The sequence below is a fragment of the Sesamum indicum genome, linkage group LG4 (assembly GCF_000512975.1).
Source record: "Sesamum indicum cultivar Zhongzhi No. 13 linkage group LG4, S_indicum_v1.0, whole genome shotgun sequence".
In the NCBI taxonomy this organism is placed as follows: Eukaryota; Viridiplantae; Streptophyta; class Magnoliopsida; order Lamiales; family Pedaliaceae; genus Sesamum; species Sesamum indicum.
Window position 1 is genome coordinate 10801740 of NC_026148.1, and position 20213 is coordinate 10821952.

Here is a 20213-nt window from a genome sequence, read left to right on the forward strand (position 1 = left end):
CAAACCCCCCCCCCCCAACACACACTCACACACACACACACATACCTCGCACATGCGCGCGCACACACACATAAAAGATGCACAGACAAGAAAATTGAAAAGGCGAAACAAGAAGGGAGCATCATTCAGCAAAATTTCTCAAGAATTGGTTAACAGATCATAATCACCCAAGACATTTATTAGATTTTATCAATCCTCCACTCATTTTCTCTCACTATATCCCCTCTAGTAAAGTAAATTATTCCAAGACTACTCTTGCTAACGAGATATATTGAAAGGAAAAAAGAAGAGGGACAATGAACTATCTCCTGTCCTGTTATTGGTTTTCATTTCAATAAATATTATTTCATATCAGGTAAAAAAAATGAGAATACACATCTACGCAAGCACACACATATATAACAAAGGACATAAATAGACAACAAAAACACACAATACTCGTAATGAGCATAAAATATTGCGAAACTATGGTGACATCCTGTACGAGAAAAAGAGTTGTGTAGATAGAAATGAAAACTTAGAAATTGAAGCAGAATGGAAAATATAACAAGAAGCAAATGGAATTCGTTGGTGCAGAAGACAAAAGAAATTCGTCACTTCTTCTATGTTCAAAATGGAATTAAAACATGTTCTACCGTGACATACCTAGACACACACAGTGCACACGGACACACACACACACACACACCTCGCACACGCACACACACACCACGCACATACACACACACAAATAGCTAAACAAACGTATACACCATACAAAAAGTATTTATTATTTATTTTAGGGTGAATTTCAAGAGACTCTCCTGATATTTATTATAATAATTAATATTTCTTTTCTTGTTTAAAAATTATAAATATATTCCTAAAATTAACGACGGTCTAGCAAAATTATTATTCAGATCTCAAAATTATATTTGAATTTGATTTTTATTTATTAATTTAATTGAGCTTAAATGAGCTTTAATTAAATCAAACATGAGTCGAACTTGAAAGTCTATCAAACAAAATTTTTTATTTAGTTTTGAATTGTTAAGTTAAATAAATGAAATTTAAGCAAACTTGTATTACTCGATATGAATTGAATATCGAATAGTTCAATTAGCAAGTGGGTATTATTCACCAAAAATAGAGAGAAATAATAAGGTGTAAAGTCAACCCAACAACATTTAAGCAAATCACAATTGGATAAAAGTAAGGCGGCAGACACAAATTTCCAATTTTCCATCACACTCACGTAAAGTGTCATTAGTTTAGGATGTTAGTGCTCGTAAAATACGTAATAAATTTTAACTCCACTCGCCTTCAGACATAAAACTACTCGACTCAAATAACGTTTTTTTTCCCCTTCTAATTTTCATTAAGTATTTTAATAAAAATAATTAATTATATCACTCAATATATTAACCATCAGATGTACTAATGCATATTGGTGTTCAACTATTAAGAACGAATCACTTGTAGAATTATTCCCCCTTTCCTCGAGCCTGATTTAGTGAGAAAAAGAAAAAAGAACCACATTCGACCAGAAGACGATAGGTCGATTAATCTTTTATGTCGGGGAGTAATATGTGAGTACCATATAACCAATATCTGATAATATATATACACTAAATGCTAATTAAATACAAATTCTAATTAAATATTTGAATAGCATATTATTAAATTTTTTGTAACTATAAGATTCTAATATTACAACTTAATTAGAATTCAGGGCGTGTTGGATATTAATCCAATGTTAGATGGTGGCTAACCAACAGGAATTCTAATTTAAATTGGATTTAATCAGATTTGATTGAATCAATTATATGACAAGTGCAATATACTTATAATGTGATTGATGTATAATTTAAAAAAAAAAGAAAAAAAATATAATCATATATAAGTAAGTATGCTACACTTGTTCAAGAATTGATTTGGTTGGATGAAACCAACTTTGAGTAAAAGAATTTCCCAACCATCAAATTAAATGGTTGGTTTGAGACATGAACCTGGTTCAACTAATTATGAGTGTAGTTAAGCATGGTGTATCATTGAGCCGCTTACTTCAACAACACATGATTAATTTCTCTCTCTCTCTCTCTTTCTCTCTCTCTCTCTATATTTATATATATATGTGTGTAATAACATTAACAGGTTGGTATGTATCTTGGGTGCCAAGCCATGCATGCACATAGATGATGTACGGAATGAGATATACCACACAAATTAATTGCATCCATCACTTGGTAATTTTCTCCTGTTTCCATATGTTTCGTAGGCCTGAAAATATTGATGCTGAGGCATATCTGTTGTGTGTGGGGGTGGGGGTGGGGTTCTTAGCTGCCAGCGCCGCAGTTCACATTCACACTTAATTTCTTATATATATTCATACTTTTGGCATTCATCGCGCAATAATCGTTTAAGCAATGCAGCGTCTTCGTCTTTATTCAACCAATTTTATCAATAAGATATGTATCATACTTTACTATATTTAAGTGTGAACGATTACTTCATTTGTAAAAATAATTTTTATATATATAAAAATTTTAATAATATAAACTAATTGCATAAAAACCGATCACTATAATTTAGATTATCACATTTTAAAAAAGATTTTTAAGTAGATTAAGTTAGGTTAATAAAACTAATTATATTACAAGTATTATGTATTTACTGTATAATTAATTAATTTTTTAAATTATTAATTCTCGTGACAAGTTGTTCCTGTATGTATTTAAATTATTATTTTTTGTAGGGCACAATGGGTGAAGGCCCCCTCAGGGTTGGGCCATGGGGGGTCGCCGTAGGCGGCCCAGCCTCGGGAGCGATCCTGTTGATATTGCTTCTAATAAACGGCTCTTGACCCGACCGAGATACAGCAAAATCCGTGTGTGTCCGTCACACGGCCGCAGCCCCCATGATGAGTGCGATGGCCGTGATCCCATACATAAAACAATCATCTCTTCATTTTCAAGACAAAGTAATCACACTTCTCCAATTTTCAACTCTTACCACTTTATTTTTATCAAATCTTTCTTTCACTACTCCACAGGTGTTTATATAAACCCAAAAACCCTGCCCAAATTCGTTCAAGAATCTTAACGCTAATTCATATTCGTGGCTAATACATTAAACCCTTCAAGACTATGATAACTACTATAATGTCCAAATTCTACTTCTTCTTCTTCTTTTTCTTTGTTTTCTTCGTTTTGGCAGATGGTGAAATTACGAATAAACGCATTCGTCGGTGGTGCAGCACCGTCCCGCACCCGGAGCCCTGCAACTACATCATGGGTCGAGACCCTGGGCGATTCGACCCCAAAACCCTCGAGGATTTCCGGGCCATGACGATCCAAGCAGCCATGGAGCGAGCCGTGGAGTTGAAAAGCCACGTCGAGAAGCTTGGCTCCACGGGAAAGAGCAAAAGAAAGAACATCGTGTTTAGAGACTGCGAAAATCTCATTGACAGCACCATCCTCCAATTAAACACCACTTTGCACAGCATAAAAACGAACTCGAGCTTCACGGATTCCGACGCGCAAACATGGCTCAGCTCAGCCCTGACCAACATCGAAATCTGCCGGTCAGGTTCCGACGAGCTGAAATTCTGGAAATTCAGCTCCCCGATTTTGTCGGGTAATCTTTCAGAGCTGATAAGCAATAGCCTCGCGGTAAATGGGGCTCTCTCGGGCAACTCCTCAACGAATTACGACACGAATAATCATGGGTTTCCGGGTTGGGTGACGCCAGGTGACCGTAAACTTTTGCAGGATGTGGGTCTGGCGACGGCGTCGAAGGCGAATGTCATCGTGTCGAAGGACGGGCCAGGCGATTTCAGGTCCATTCAGGAGGCAATAAACTATGCGGTAGACAATCGGGTCGGGGACGGGCGGGTGGTTGTGTACGTGAAGAAGGGGGTTTACGAGGAGAATATATTGATAAACCGGACGATGAATAAGGTGACGCTGGTGGGTGATGGAGTGAGGTATACTGTGATCACCGGCAACCGGAGCGTCTCCGCCGGTTTCACGACGTACAGCTCTGCTACTGTGGGTATGACTGATAAGCACTTTCCATTTTGTGATTATATTTGAAATTATGCATGAGACCAAAAATTGAATTTTAAGTATTTTCAGTGACATAAAAAATATATGTTTAATTATTTTTTTTTATATGTCATGGAATTGAATAATTTATTGCTAACGGATTAGAAAAATGCTCAGCCGTTGATTCATAATCTTTCTATGAACATGTTAGAGAATTAAGGGGAGGAGCTAATTAGGATTAATGAAGAAAGAAAATTTAATTTCGAAAGTTTTCAAATGAAGATTTCACATATTCTTTCACTATTTTTCTTTTCTTTTTTCCTTTTTTGTTTTTTATTTCGTATAATGACTCTAAAGGCATATATATTCAGTGCATCTTAACATTTTTATGGACGTGCATATAATTAAATTAAACTACAAATACAATTATCAAGTACTAGTTTCGCTTGAATTTTATAAAATTTTAAAAGGAAATTTTCCATTTTACGTCCCACAAATTAGTGATTATTGCGATTTTAATTATATTATTTTTTTACTCACCAAATTGCATTCAATAACTCTAAAATTCTTATTTAATTCCATTAAATTCTTTTGGAAATAATACGTGCATAGCACAAGTTCCCTTAAGTTTTGAAGAGAATTAATGTATGTTGTTCTCCTAAAAAATTTAAAAGAAATAAGATTGAGATAAAACTATAAATTTCTTTGAGTCATGGGACACAATTTGATGAATTAAAAAATAATAAGATTAAAATTATAAAAATATTAACTTATAGGATTTAAAATGCAATCTCCTGCATGCCAAACTTGATATCCACATATATTAATAAATAAATATTTTATGACGATGAAGTTCACTTCTTGTTATATAGTCACAAAATTTTAATCAATTTAGTTTTTTTTTTTTAATATGAGAAACAATAAATGAATGAATTGATTAATCAGTCCCTATTATATGGGCTTTTCCAGGGGTTGATGGCTCCGGATTCATGGCCCGTGGAATCACATTCCGGAACACCGCCGGGCCAGAAGGCGGGCAGGCAGTAGCCTTCCGGTCAGCCTCCGACCTCTCCCTCTTCTACGCCTGCAGCTTTGAAGGCTACCAAGACACGATTTTTGCTCAATCCCAGCGCCAGTTCTATAAGTCGTGTTACATATACGGCACCATCGACTTCATCTTTGGAAACGCCGCCGTCGTGTTCCAGAGCTGCGTCATCTACGTCAGAAAGCCTTTACTCGGTCAGGCTAACATCATCACTGCCCAGGGTCGGGGAGACCCATTTCAGAACACGGGAATCTCGATCCAGTACTGCCGGATCCTTGCTGCCCCGGACCTTAAACCCGTTTTGGGTTCGTTTAAGACTTATTTAGGCCGACCTTGGCAAGAGTTTTCCCGGACCGTAATCATGAAGACTTATCTTGATGATTTGGTCGACCCGGAGGGCTGGTCAAGCTGGGCCAACTCTGACTTCGCATTGAGTACCTTGTATTACGGGGAGTACCAAAACTTCGGGCCGGCAGCTCCTACGGACAATCGGGTTAAGTGGCCAGGTTACCATATTATAACGAGCCCGAATGAGGCAGCCCCATTCACAGTTACGGGTCTAATATCGGGTCGGGGATGGCTGCCTGGTACGGGTGTTCCGTTTATTGCCGGGCTGTGAGTGTGCGTGTGTACCTGCTGATGTGGAATTCTTTTATTTGTTAATTAATTTGTAAATACAATGTTATGCAATTATGACAGATACTTTAATTTCTTAATTTATTTTAATGTATGAAAATGATGTAATTATTCTTTCGGTTGCACACTTGGAAATGGAACTAATTTAATTTTCGCAGAAGCAGTTTGAATTCTCTATTTTCAAATAATGTGAATTTTATAATATGTGTATGTAAAATGAAATAAAAGACACGTAATATAAATACATTTAGGATATATTAAAAGTAGGAAACACTAATTGACAACTCCAAACTTGAATTTAATTTAATAAGATTATATTTAAATTGATTAATTCAAAATCATGAAATTCAAAATTTTAATAACAAATTATATCAATTTTTTTGGCAGTTCAGAATTTAGAGAATTTAACTCATTCGACTCTAAATTTGAGGTTTTATCTTTACTTTTTAAAATACATCGATTTTAATCAGTACTACTAACAAATTATATCGATTCAATTAATATTTGACGGGACTTCAATATATAACCTCGAATTTGTTCATAATACCTTAGCTTTAACCTTAACGACTAGGCCAATTTGTTAATATTTGATGAATTTTAAATTATTTTAATATTTATTATTTGAAATTATTTTATATATTTTTTTCAAATCCAGATTCATAATGCAGATGTAGCCTGATTTCATTTTTCAATTACACTACACAAGTACTCACAATGGACCAAAGCCTAAAAATAACAAACTAGAGATTGTAAATAGAGTAAATATCCCTTTTGCTCCCTTAACTATGCTAGTTATTTAAATTTGGTCCTCAAATTTTCGACTCATAGCACGTTTTAAGGTTTCATCAAATATGGTCCTCACTGTTAAAATTTCACTAAAATTAACAAATTTATCAAGGAAAAAAAAAAGTGAAAGATAATAAAGCACATGCACAGGGATGGACTCAAACATGGTTTTATTTGGTTGTAAATTACACGAAGCTCCTCGGATATTTATATTAATTACAAAAACGCCTTATCATCACCTGGAAATTTATAAATATTCTCTTAAAATATAAATATTCTAACAAAAACTCCCGCACAATGAGATATCATAAGAGAATATTTCTTAAATTATTTATAATTTTTTAAATAATAAAAAAAATATTTATAATAATTTATCATAACCTTTAATTAGCCCATAATCATTAAAATATATACACTAAATATTTATAGTGAATTGAGTAATAGTCAGAACAATGACATAATTTAACATTTTATTGAAAAAGACAGACAAATTAATGCATCTCTAATATTCTATATATATTTCATTAAGCAGAAAAAAGTAGTATACGTGTGGGGGCCACCCTGAGTTGAGGACGACGTCGCACACCTGATGATCAATCATCGGCTAAAAACTTTAAAAAGAATAAAAATAAAAAATTCGCCTGTTAGAGTTGACAAAGAACTTAAACAAACATCGATAAGGCATTTGTAGCATACAACGAGCTCACAAGCCTGCGGCATGACGCATGTTGACATTTTTCCTCAAAGCAAAATTATCTGTTCATATGAATTTAAATTCGAATAGTTTGATGATTTTTTTGATCGTTATTACAATATAAAAAGATTATTATATTAAATACTCTAATATTTTATTATAAACTCAGCATAATATTAATCCAAACGCTACCTTTAAAATTTTATTTTAAAATATAATTTAATATTTTTAAACTTTTAAATTTTTTATAAATGGGTGAATAGCAATTTACCCCCCTATGATATTGAAAATAAGCATACTACCCCCTACCAAAAAATATAGCAATTTATCCTCCTATACATTTTAAAATGAAGTAATTTACTCCATATACAAAGAGGTAAATCGCTTCTGTTTTAAAAATTATAGGGAGGTAAATTATTGTATTTTAAAAAATATAAGAATGTAAATTGCTATTTATTTTTTCATAAAAGAATATATGTTTATTTACGATATCACAAGAGGGTTCATTGCATATTTTCCCTTTTATAAACTATAAAAGCTTATAATATGTTTCAAATAAGTTAGTCTTGTATTTTTTCCTTCCTCGTCATTATTCCTAACTAATAACTAATTATCATGAAAGAGAGCATATATTTGACTTGATATATTTTTAATGGAGGGCCACTATAATTATCACCGTTTTTTATATTAATAATAATGCATGATGTAACTTCTTACTTCATAATTTTTTAATTGTTTATTTTATCAAAATTTAATTGTGTATTTAAATCATTTTATTTTTAAAAAAAGTTTCTTGTATTTTGGGACTCAAGAAAAAAGTGGCAACAAATAAATTTAAATAAAGCAAAATAAAATGTGGGAAATTGAATACGTAAACTTTCAAAATTCAAACAAGTCAACCGCACAAAAACTGAAAATAAAAATAAAGTAAATCAAGATAAATTTATTTATTTGGGGACAGAATAATTGGAAAATTCCGTAACTAAAATAGCTGACCCAACTGTACACTGTTGAAAAAAAAAGAACCGTAGAGGAATTTGGTTTCTGTTTGTTGATTGGCTGCACGTCTTTCTTGTCGCAATTCCATTCGTTACGCGTTTAATGATTCGAGAAAGTCAATGCATTAGGCGGTCCAGATCCGCCGTTTACAACATTCCTCTTATGATTTATCTATTTCTCGTATATGTTTTTTGATTGGGTAATGGAGATTAGCGTTCACGTTGCCGTGCATTTCAAGCATTATCATTAGTTTATGCATGCTATGTACGCTTCATTTATCTGTCTGTCGCCAAACTGTAGAGGCTGAGGACTATTGGGCCCCAATTACCTACATAACTTATTGTTTGTATTTGCATCTCATCTCATCTCATATTAATAGAAATAAAAGAAAATAAAAAGTAAAATTATATTTTAGGATCGAGGATTCCACACATTTAGTCTCTAATTTTATGAATTTTAAAATGGTCAAAGAATTAGAAAATTTTGACACATTTAATTAGTTTCATAAATCCCATAAATCGATAACTAAATGTATCGAGTTTTCTTAATTTTGAAATTATTTTAAAAATTTCGCAAAATAAAAAATTAAATGTATCGAGTTTTCTTAATTTTTGGATCATTTTTAAATTTTCATAAAGCTGAGAAGTAAATGTGTTGAACCTCAAAGGCTTTTATAGGCCATTTTTAAATTTTCATAGGCTTTTACCGAAATGAAATAAGACTCAACACATTTAGTCCTATCCAAGCTGAGGAGTAAATGTGAGTTTGTTTGAGATACAATTTTTTGTTTTATTTATTTATTTTTTTTTGGTTGAGTATGTGATTGAATGTGAGATAAAAGTGTACCATGATAATTAATGTGACGCATAAGAAATATAATGATTATAGATTATATGATGTGTTTTTCTTAGAAATAGTAAAATATGTTTGAGATAATTTTTCATTCGGAAAAAAGAAATTATCCCACAACCAAACACCACTGATCAGCTGGAATGAGATGTATACACCTATTTCATGAGGTAATTTTGACCACCAAATCAAATGTTGACGACGGTGATATGATTTCACATTTCAAGACTTTTTTGTTGGGGTAAATTGTTTCTAATAGTTATATTACAAATTTTAATTCTTAATAATTATAATAATTAATATATTAATAGTCAATACATTATAATATCATATACAAAAAAACAAAGCAATTTTAGTCTTGTGAAATAAGGGGTAATAATTTTTGTCGTGTTCAAATTAAAAATTCTCAATTTGATCCATGTAACTTCAAAAATCATGACAAATTTAGTCATTTTTTGTCAATTTGATGTGAAATTCCATATTATCAACCATGCCATATAAATTTCTAAAATGTGCATGAACATCAACCTTGTACTCCGGAAATTCAAATAAGAGAAAACAAGGGATAAAAGTTGAGTTTCCCCTTTTCACATGCACAAATTAGCATAATTTCTCAGAACCTCCAAAACTTTGACTCTATGGACGAAGTCGTCACCTGTTCTTTCAAATTTACTGGATTTACATTACTGCATTAATGAAGCTTTTGCCATGTAACGTCGCAAACACTAAATACTACTGCAAGTGGACAACATGGTTAGTATGTAACTATACCATGAACTGTCACGTCCTTGACCATAATTTTAGGACCTGGGGTGGGTGCATGATTTTTGCCCCCTGAACTGGGGTTTGGGTTGATGCAGACACCTACCCGTTTATCGAAAAATCAAATCACATATATAGAGAGATCTTGATAATTCCACGACGTGGTACTTATTTAGAGATGGTAAAAATTCTTATGATTTTCTCGAAAAAAAATAAATTCAATGTGTGAATTGACGTTGAAAATGTTGGATAATTGATTCTTTTGCCTAATTATTTCCTCATGATTTGGTTGGTTAATGTTAATTAATTAATTATAGCTGGAAGGATATATATGATCATACTTTAATCCACTAATACAAATTCATAATCTATGTCCGAATAATTTTTGCATTTGAATTGGCTTTTGTTTCATAGTCAACTCTGTCCTTTTCATCTACTTCTACATGTCATGATAAACTCTCACCATCTTTTTTCAACTATATAAGCTGACCTTCTCATTTCATGTTCATAGCACAAAGAAACCCTAAACCTAGAGCTTGATCAAGAAGTGAATGTCGATGGATTTCAAATTCTTCGCATTTTTTTTCATTTCTTTTTCATCCTTTCTCCTCCCCGCCGTCTCGAAACCTCCCTCCGTCGACATCAATTGGTGGTGCAACCAAACCCCCTACCCCGAGCCATGCAAGTACTTCATGAGCCATAATCCACGACGTTTTGTGCCTAAACACAAATCAGACTTCCGTAAAATGGCAGTCCAGTTGGCCCTAGAACGAGCCATTAGGGCTGGCGACAACACGAAATCGCTGGGTCACAAGTGTCGAAACGAGCGCGAGAAGGCGGCGTGGGCTGACTGTGTGAAGTTGTACGACAACGCCATAGAACAACTCAACAAGACCATAGACCCCAACACGAAATGTACTGATTTTGATGCACAAACATGGCTTAGCACCGCATTGACCAACCTCGAGACGTGCCGGACGGGGTTCGTTGAGCTTGGCGTCTCCGATTTCGTGCTGCCCTTGATGTCGAACAACGTCTCGAAATTGATATGCAACACTTTGGCACTTGGGAGTAATAAGACTACTCATGAAACTAGTGGGTACTATAAGGATGATGGTTTTCCGACTTGGGTTTCTCCTGGCGACCGGAGGCTGCTCCAGTCGTCGTCGGTTAGGCCGAACCTTGTGGTGGCGCAGGACGGCTCCGGCAACTACCGGACTATTAAGGCTGCTCTTGACGCGGCTGCGGGGAGGAGCGGCAGCGGCAGGTTTGTGATCCATGTGAAAAGAGGTGTTTATAGGGAGAACTTGGAAATTGGGAGCAAGTTGAGGAATATTATGCTGGTTGGTGATGGCATGAAGTACACAATTATTACAGGCAGCAGAAGTGTTGGAGGAGGTTCCACCACCTTCAATTCCGCCACCGTTGGTAAGTCCCTCTGCCTTACTCCACCACCGGTTCGCTGTGGCGGCCGGCTTCTTCGTCCACCTACCGCTTGACTCACTCAAACTGCATAAATATATATGTATATAAATGTCAACACGTTAGAGTATGATCATTTTAATTAATAGTCGTTGATTATTTATAATTTTATACTTTGAACTAGTCATCATTCATGACAATGATTTTGATGAAAAATAGATAGTTTTCCGGAAATTCGCATTTTTTTGTCCTATAGGAATCTTTTTTAATTTAGTTCTATTTGTTATTATTTTTTTTATTGCGTCTCATAAGTTGAGAATTTTTTCAATTTTAGTTGTCATGTGCATTTTTGTATATTTTATGTTAATTATAAGATGAAAAATATAGTAAAAACTAAAATCAACTTATGAGAGATACAATGTGCGGAAATTATAATAAATAAGACTAAAAAAAGTCTAATATATGGAATCAAAAATATATTTTTTCCATAGTATTAATTTCCAAGTACTTGACCAAAAATCAGTAGTTTTTCCAAGTATGCTGATTTTTCTAATCTTCTCTAGAAAACACCCATAAACCTTTCTAACTTAATTTAACTTTTTTCAAGAGATAAACCATTTCTTCATTTATGTATATATACACATATATATATCTATAGCATATAAACAATTTATATATATAAATATTATATATATTACATGAATTAATATAAAACTCTGATTTTTTTCCTCAGCGGTAACTGGCGAGGGATTCATCGCCCGTGGCATAACTTTCCGCAACACCGCCGGCCCACAAAACCATCAGGCAGTGGCGCTCCGCTCCGGCTCCGACCTCTCCGTCTTCTACCGCTGCGGCTTCGAGGGGTACCAAGACACACTCTACGTCCATTCACAACGCCAATTCTACAAGGAATGCTACGTATTCGGCACCGTCGACTTCATCTTCGGCAACGCCGCCGTGGTTCTGCAGAACTGCATGATATACGCCCGCCGTCCCATGGACAAGCAGAAAAACACCATCACAGCTCAAGGAAGAACCGACCCGAACCAGAACACCGGAATCTCAATCCACAATTCCCGGGTCATGGCCTCTGCGGATCTTGTACCAGTTCTCGGGTCATTCAGATCGTTTCTGGGTCGGCCATGGAAGGAGTACTCGAGGACGGTGTTCATGCAGACGTATCTGGATTCTTTGGTGGATCCGGCGGGTTGGCTGGAGTGGGATGGCAACTTTGCTCTGAACACGTTGTACTACGGAGAGTATAGGAATACGGGTCCGGGTTCCAGCACTTCTCGGAGGGTCCGATGGAGAGGGTACCGGGTTATAACAAGCGCGGCGGAGGCGGGGAGGTTCACGGTGGCGAATTTTATCGCTGGGCAGTCGTGGCTGCCAGCAACCGGTGTGCCGTTCACTGCTGGGCTTTGAATTGATTCCGTTCGTATAAATTGTGAAGTTTCTTTTGAGAAATTCATTATTCTTTGCTATATATATGTGTTGAATTTCCTCAAGTTTGTCGGATTGTATAACTTTGGTCATTATGAGTTCATGTAATAAAGGTATGCACGTAAGTGATGATTAAGGGAAAATCTGTTCGTTATTGTGGTCGTAGATTCAAATTTAAATACTAATTTAATATATTAATATTTTTAAATTAATTAATAGATTCAAAATAAATAAAAAATTATAATTTTAATTATGTAAGTTAGAAGGTTGACAATTAAAATCATATTCAAATTAAAATTTGCAGTTTGTTCCTGTAATTCTGAAAATTATGACAATTTTAGTTTCTTTTGATCAATTTAATCAAAAAATTACACATCAAGTTATGTCAACACTTGTCAGCGAATTTTATGACTTGACAGTCCAATATTTTTTTTCCTTAGAAATTGATTTGTCAAAAAAAGAAAAAATTACCACTTGATGATTCCATGGAGAAAATTGCACTGATGAAGAAAAAAGAAACAATAAAAATATAGGGGTAAAAATTAAATTAAAAAATCCAATAACTATTTTAAAACAACTATTAAAAAATCAAATAAATCCTAAAGAACGGAAAATAAATGAAAATGCTCAATTCAGCAAATTTATAAGAAGAAAGATACAATATGAAATCATGATCACCAACAATATATATAATTAAGTGTGCTATACCATATACTATATATATATATATATATGTGTGTGTGTGTGTGTGTGTGTGATTTAAATAAATGTAAACTATATACACCCAGAAAAAGATAAATTAAATAATTCACCTAACAATGAAAAATTATGAATTATGAAATAGGATTGAATGAATAAAAATAATTGGAAACAATTAAATAGATAAAAATATTTGGAATATTACAATTAAAAAATATATACTATGTATTAAAAAATCTAATATATTAATAGAAAATTATTAAATTTTGGAGGACGCAGTAAATCATTCACAGACCTTAGCAAAAATAATAATAATAATAATAATAATAATTATATCTCGTTCTAACCATAAATTCAAACAATTTTTTGGAAGATAAGTACAAAAGTAAATTCCTACTTAATTTAAAATAGATAGGAACTATTAACCGATGAAATATTTTCTTGATGATCAAATGGGTAAATTTCAAGAGGCTACCTTAAATTTATTTTAATTATAAATACCCTCTTATAATGTACTATCGCAAGATGATATTTATTAGGGTATTTATAATTTCAAAAGGATATTTATAATTTTTCAAATAATAAAAAGACATTTGTAATTATAACAAATCTCAAAAACACTCATTGTGATTTACCTTATTTAAATAATGCAAAATTCAAAGAATTCAAAATTGTGGTCAAAATTGACTGATTATGGTTTTAATATATTTTGGTCGAATTCAGAATCCGAGTGCAATAGGTATACATTTTATAAACTGGTAGAAATGTATGGTTTCTTCACATGAATATTTATTACCCAAAGAAGCTGTCCCAAAATCAGGAATGAGGAAACTACAATTACTGTGACAACCTCTCTCTGTAAAAGGCTACAACTTCATTCAGACCACAATCTTGTCTGAAACCTCTTCTTTCCTCCTACAAGAAGCAGTCACCCAACTTACAAGCCTACGGAGTTGAGGTGAAAGGTGAAAACTCTACATTCATCACTGATCAATATGCCTCGACTTCCACTGCTCTTAGCCTGTTCTTGCCTGTCATTATTCTGTCCATCAGGTTTCGCCTCTCAGTCATCCATAAATAATCCTAACAATGACGTAGATGCTTATTCTGACGCAAACAAATTCGAAAACTTCAACAAGAACGAGAGCCCTGATCCTGAAAACCGTCCATCGACCACACGAACGAAGTATCTCAATATGGCTATCGATGCAGCCATGAATCGAGCCCTTGAAACACTGAATCACATAAAACTGCTGGACTTGAAATCCCAGAATGTGCGTGAGAAGGCGGCCCTTTTTGACTGCTGGAAGTTCTATGAGTTCACAATCAACCAACTGAACCTAACCTTGAATCCCAGCCTAAAATCTACTTCTCTCGACATTCAGACGTGGCTCAGTGCTGCCCTAACAAACCTCGGAAACTGTAAAACCAGCATCACTGAGCTAAATGTTACAAACTCTGTTGTTCTGGAGTTCCTTTCTGATGATGTTTCTGAGTTGATCAGTAACAGTCTAGCCATCAATGCTGAAATCATGGAGAAAAACGTTAATCAGAAGAGCTTGCCCAGTTGGCTTCCACAGGGAAATTCAAAACTTTTTGAGCTCTCAGAAAATACAGCTAAACTGGTGGTGGCCCAAGATGGATCCGGAAATTTTCGCACCATAAAGCAGGCCCTAGATGCCGCTTCCAAGAGAAGAAATAGTGCAAGAATCGTAATCCAAATTAAGCAGGGAAAATACCAAGAGTATCTGGAAATTAATTCGAATATGAAGAACATCATGCTGGTGGGCGACGGTATGGGAAAAACCATTATCACTGGTAACAAAAGCTTTGCATCAGGATATACCACATTCGAGTCTTCAACTGTGAGTAAGATTCCATCCTTTGGCTGAGCTGATTTTGATCAATAACGAATCATGGTCTTTAATGTACTAATATGTAGCATATTTCTAATTACATTCTGAAACAATTTAAATCAATCACTTGCTTGCAGTCCATTCAAATAGTTATACCTAATACTCTTAGTTGTTTCCTTCAGAGGTCATGGGGGATGGATTTGTAGCACGTGACATCACGTTTAGCAACACGGCAGGTGCAGAGAGCAGCCAAGCCGTGGCACTGTTCTCGAGTTCGGACTTCTCAGCCTTCTATCGATGCGCTTTCGAGGGATACCAGGATACACTCTGGGCTAGTTCAAATAGGCAGTTCTTTCAAGAATGTCATATCTATGGCACCATAGACTTCATATTTGGAAATGCAGCAGTAGTCATTCAAAACAGCTTCATCTATGCAAGGAAACCAAAACACGGGCAGTCAGTAGTTATTACTGCCCAAGGTCGTACAGACCCGAATCAGAAAACTGGAATCTCAATCATAAACTGCAAAGTTGAGGCAGGGCCCGACCTCAGGCCGGTGCTTAGCCAGTATAAAGCTTACCTAGGAAGGCCATGGATGAAATACTCGCGCACAATTTATTTAAAAAGTTTTCTTGGTAGCTTGATCAATCCATTGGGGTGGATGGACTGGAACACCGATTACTCTAGAGAGAACAATGTATATTATGGGGAGTATGGAAATTACGGGCCGGGCTCCTCGACAAAGGGGCGAGTAAAATGGCCTGGTTATAAGGTAATAACCAGTGCTACTGAAGCAAAGAAATTCAGTGTTGCAAAATTCATTGATGGTAAGGCATGGCTGCCAGAGACTGGTGTACCTTTTTCCGCTGGATTATGGGTTTAGAGCCTTGGTAGCCTACAAGAATATGAGATACTTGTTAGCTTTCAACTCTTGGCATCTCAGAAAATGCTTAATTTACTAAGAATCACAATGCTTGATACGATATGGTAGTCCCATACGCTACCTGGATCATATCTAATTTCACAAAAAGAATTAATAAATAATATAATTTGGAAAACATGTGGCCAAGCCTTTTGACACACCTATAATATTTGTCTTAATGCTAATATAATATTCATATTATGTGATACAGCAACATAACACGACACTGTCATTAAATTTTAATAAAAAATAAATTGTATTTGGAGCATTTGAGCGCGCATCGGCTTGGTGGGATTTTAGCCTGCCCTAATTACACCTACACTCTACTTATTTGAAAAATTATATTCGATACTCTGTTTTTATTTAATATAAATAAAATAATCAAAATTTATTTAATATTCTTCATTAATTAATTTATTATAAAATTAAAAATATATTTTATAATTTATTTATTTAAATTTTAAAATTATTAAAAATTTATGTATAAATATACTAAATTTTAGAAGAAATGGATATAATTATTCATTTTATTTATGGAGTACATACTACTATGTGAGCAAGAATAAACCAAAATCCAAACTCAATGGGCCTAATTATGCTTAGTTGGGCCAACCACCTTGAACCGGCCCATTGTCGTAATGTGTGGCATGAGCCAGCCTTGGTTCTCTTTAATAGATTTAGCAACGGTTGGACGTGGTTCTCGTGCATATAATCCAATTGGACGCAGTGCATAAATTATTCATTATTTTTTAATTCATAATTTATAAAAAAAAAAGCAACAATTATTCATATTTTTTATAAGTAGACTTCGTAGATGCTCAAGTCTAAGGACTAAACCCCATACTGTCGAAATCGAGGAGTTCAAGTCATATTGACCAAGCCTCACGGGCTTCCATATGACGACTCCCCACAAGTCAGTTTAGTCGGCTTGACAACCTTTGTCAACCACCCACTAAAATTATATAGACGTCATATGTCTGTCACCTGTGAAACACGGTATCCATCATATGAATGCAATATTTAGTACAAGTCTCAATAGAACCCTCGATGCTCATTCTCGGGGCTCTCAATTTGGAACATCTCATATCCAATCCTTTAGAAGCTGGTCTCATAGTTATCATCAAATGTGCAACTCAACTTCATTGGTTGATTAGTGATCTATAGATTTTGTTGTAATGTATGAAAATTATATGAGTAAAAACAACGAAGTAAGGTCAAATGAATACTTACTCTTATTCATTTAATTCAATGTTACAAAATAAAAATAAATTGCTTAAATGGACTACAAAATAGTCAATCTAATTGATTTTCTGATCACCTATTCAAAAACTCATAAGTATGAATATTCAATTATTACATTATTTCTTAGTAAACATATCACGCATGCATGTATTTTGTTGCTATGGATATGATCATATATATATATGTAGTTATGGTTGGAAAAAATTCAATTTTAGTTCTTTAATTTAAGGGGGCGATATTTTTAGTCCTGTACGAAACTAATATGTGGGAATAAAATTATAAATTAACCGAGCCATGTGAAAATTCATACAACTTTTTAGTCAAATTAGCAGAAAAAGAATTAAATTGTGAATGAAAATCAATTTGTATAGGATCAAAAATACCACTCCAATATTACAGGACTAAAATTATATTTTTCCCCAACTATATGTTTATATATGATGATACGCATAGCAACGAGGTACATGCATGCAGGCCTCAAGTACAATATAATATATTAGTAAAAAGTTAAAATTAAGCTTTTGGGTGAAATTAAATATTTCGACATAATTACATCAGCTCATACACCTTTGCTCATGTCATCCCTTATTAGTAACATTAATCAAGGAATTCAAGTATTTATTTATTTATCTATTGATATTGGTGGTAGTCTTTGAATCTTGATTGCTATTTAATTATGATCACACATTAATTAATTACATGCATAAATGAAGATATATATATATATGTATTTCCCATAATTGCTTATGAGTATGATTCTAATCATTTCTTACTCGTGCTGTTATAACTCCATCACTCATTATAATTTGAATAAGACTTTTAAACCAATTCGCAATCAAAATCTCTACTTTCATATACATAATCGCACATAATTAGGGTTAGGGTTTCTTGTTCTTGAAAAGGTGATGTATGTACATGTTAATTAAAGGTTAAGTTCATTGACATGCAAGCTTCAGATGATGTCAAATATGATGTATTATGATGTCATACTTTATTTATCTCCCCAATACATTTTAATTGGGTTTTATAATTATTAATCTAGTACCACATTAGAAAAATAATTACTATTCACTATGGATTAAACAGTGTTAAATAATTATTATTAATTATGATTAAATAAAATCGATGCAAAAAATTTACTTATTCACCATGAAAATTATTTTTGTCATGGTTCAAATGTATTAGTCGCACTCGCAAAAACTACGGCCAATAATCATTGAGTGCCCATGGTCAATAACTTATTGTTATAATAATTATTTTTTAATCATGATAATTAGCGCTATGATTAAATTAATGTTATAATTTTCTATAGTGTACATATAATTTTGTGTAAATTGTAAATAAATACCTAGCTCGTTTATAATAATTAAAGTAATACTATTATTTATGGGATGTACATAATGGAAATTAAATAGTAATTTACGTACTTAAATTGAGCAAGCATTCAAACAGAACACATGTGGTGAAAATACAATTATTTAATTATTCAAGAATGAATATTAAGTTTTTTTCCCCAATAAACAAAAATATTACCCCTGAAACTAATTACACCCTAATACATTAATTTTGCAAAAAGAAATATATCATTTTTTTACTTGAATTAAAGTAACACACACACACACATATATATATATACTTATATAATATTTTTTCCTATAGAATTAAATGCAATTTACCACCTTATGATATGTGAAATAAGTAAAAAAAAATTATAAAAAAAGAATTAACAAATTACCTCATATATTTTGAAAAATGAAGCAAATTGCCCCCTATCAATTTGCTTCATTTTTTTAAAAGATGGGGATAATTTTTTTTTTACAAGATTTTTTTGCTTATTTCTTGTATCCAAGAGAAAATTACATTTTTTTCCGTATTTATATATATATATGCACTTTGGTAAAGGCAAAATTAAATATCCATTTGTACATAAATAAATTTTCTTATTTTTTATTTGGTGCTCGTTTTTTTTTGTATAAAAAATGATGGCATCGAATCCTTTAGAAACACATTGACAGAAATTGTTGTAAAAAGAGAAAGAAAGATAGAAATATAAATGAATAAAATGTGGGAGAATTTGGAACCACCCACATTTCTAAGGTATATTAATTTTTTAATTATTTTTTATGTTTTATTTTTCATGAATTGCTTATATATATCTGTACGTATGTGTATAAATACATGGAAATATAACATATATATATGTAGGTGAACAATCTTCACAGTTATTGTACTCTACAAAATGATGATCGGAGTGAAAATATCTACGTTGAATTATGGTATTAGACATGTATTCATACTCTCTCTCTCTCTATATATATATATATACACACATACTTGAGTATATATCATCTACTTTTGCTGCACCTATAACATAACATAACATACCCTCTAGATATTTTTCCACTACTGCTAGCACCTACGCATCACTATATATATATATATATATATATATACATTTTTTTATTTTTTACTTTATTATTTTAATTAGAATAAATTATAACTACCTCTCATGAGATTTGATATAATTATAAATATTTATTCATTGTTTGAAAAATTATAAATTCTCTTTGAGATCAATAATTATTTAATAAATATCCCCATATAATGTACTGTCATGATAAAGTATTTTTTAAATGATTATTAACTTTTTTAAAAAAATTATAAATTTTTTAAACAATATATTACAGAAATATTTTTATGAACTAAGATCCCTCTAAATTATTTATTTTACCCATTCTTAAATTTTTTTATATTTTTTAAATAATTTTATTTTTAAAAAAATCAATAAAAATAAAATGATAATATCACTTCACCATTTAGGGAATACATAATT

General features: G+C 32.9%; 3 protein-coding genes across 3 annotated transcripts; all 3 read left to right on the forward strand.

Moving 5' to 3' along the window:
* On the forward strand, positions 3061-5855 carry LOC105160587 (probable pectinesterase/pectinesterase inhibitor 59). The gene is made up of 2 exons (XM_011078031.2): positions 3061-4032; positions 4995-5855. The coding sequence occupies exons 1-2, from the start codon at positions 3126-3128 to the stop codon at positions 5687-5689; spliced, it is 1602 nt and encodes a 533-aa protein (XP_011076333.2). The 5' UTR covers positions 3061-3125; the 3' UTR covers positions 5690-5855.
* Positions 10291-12826, forward strand: LOC105160588 (probable pectinesterase/pectinesterase inhibitor 17). The gene is made up of 2 exons (XM_011078032.2): positions 10291-11224; positions 11952-12826. Exons 1-2 carry the CDS (start codon positions 10348-10350, stop codon positions 12641-12643), a joined length of 1569 nt encoding a protein of 522 aa, XP_011076334.2. The 5' UTR covers positions 10291-10347; the 3' UTR covers positions 12644-12826.
* LOC105160728 (pectinesterase-like) lies at positions 14239-16099 on the forward strand. Its single transcript, XM_011078208.2, has 2 exons — positions 14239-15229; positions 15399-16099. Exons 1-2 carry the CDS (start codon positions 14356-14358, stop codon positions 16097-16099), a joined length of 1575 nt encoding a protein of 524 aa, XP_011076510.1. The 5' UTR covers positions 14239-14355.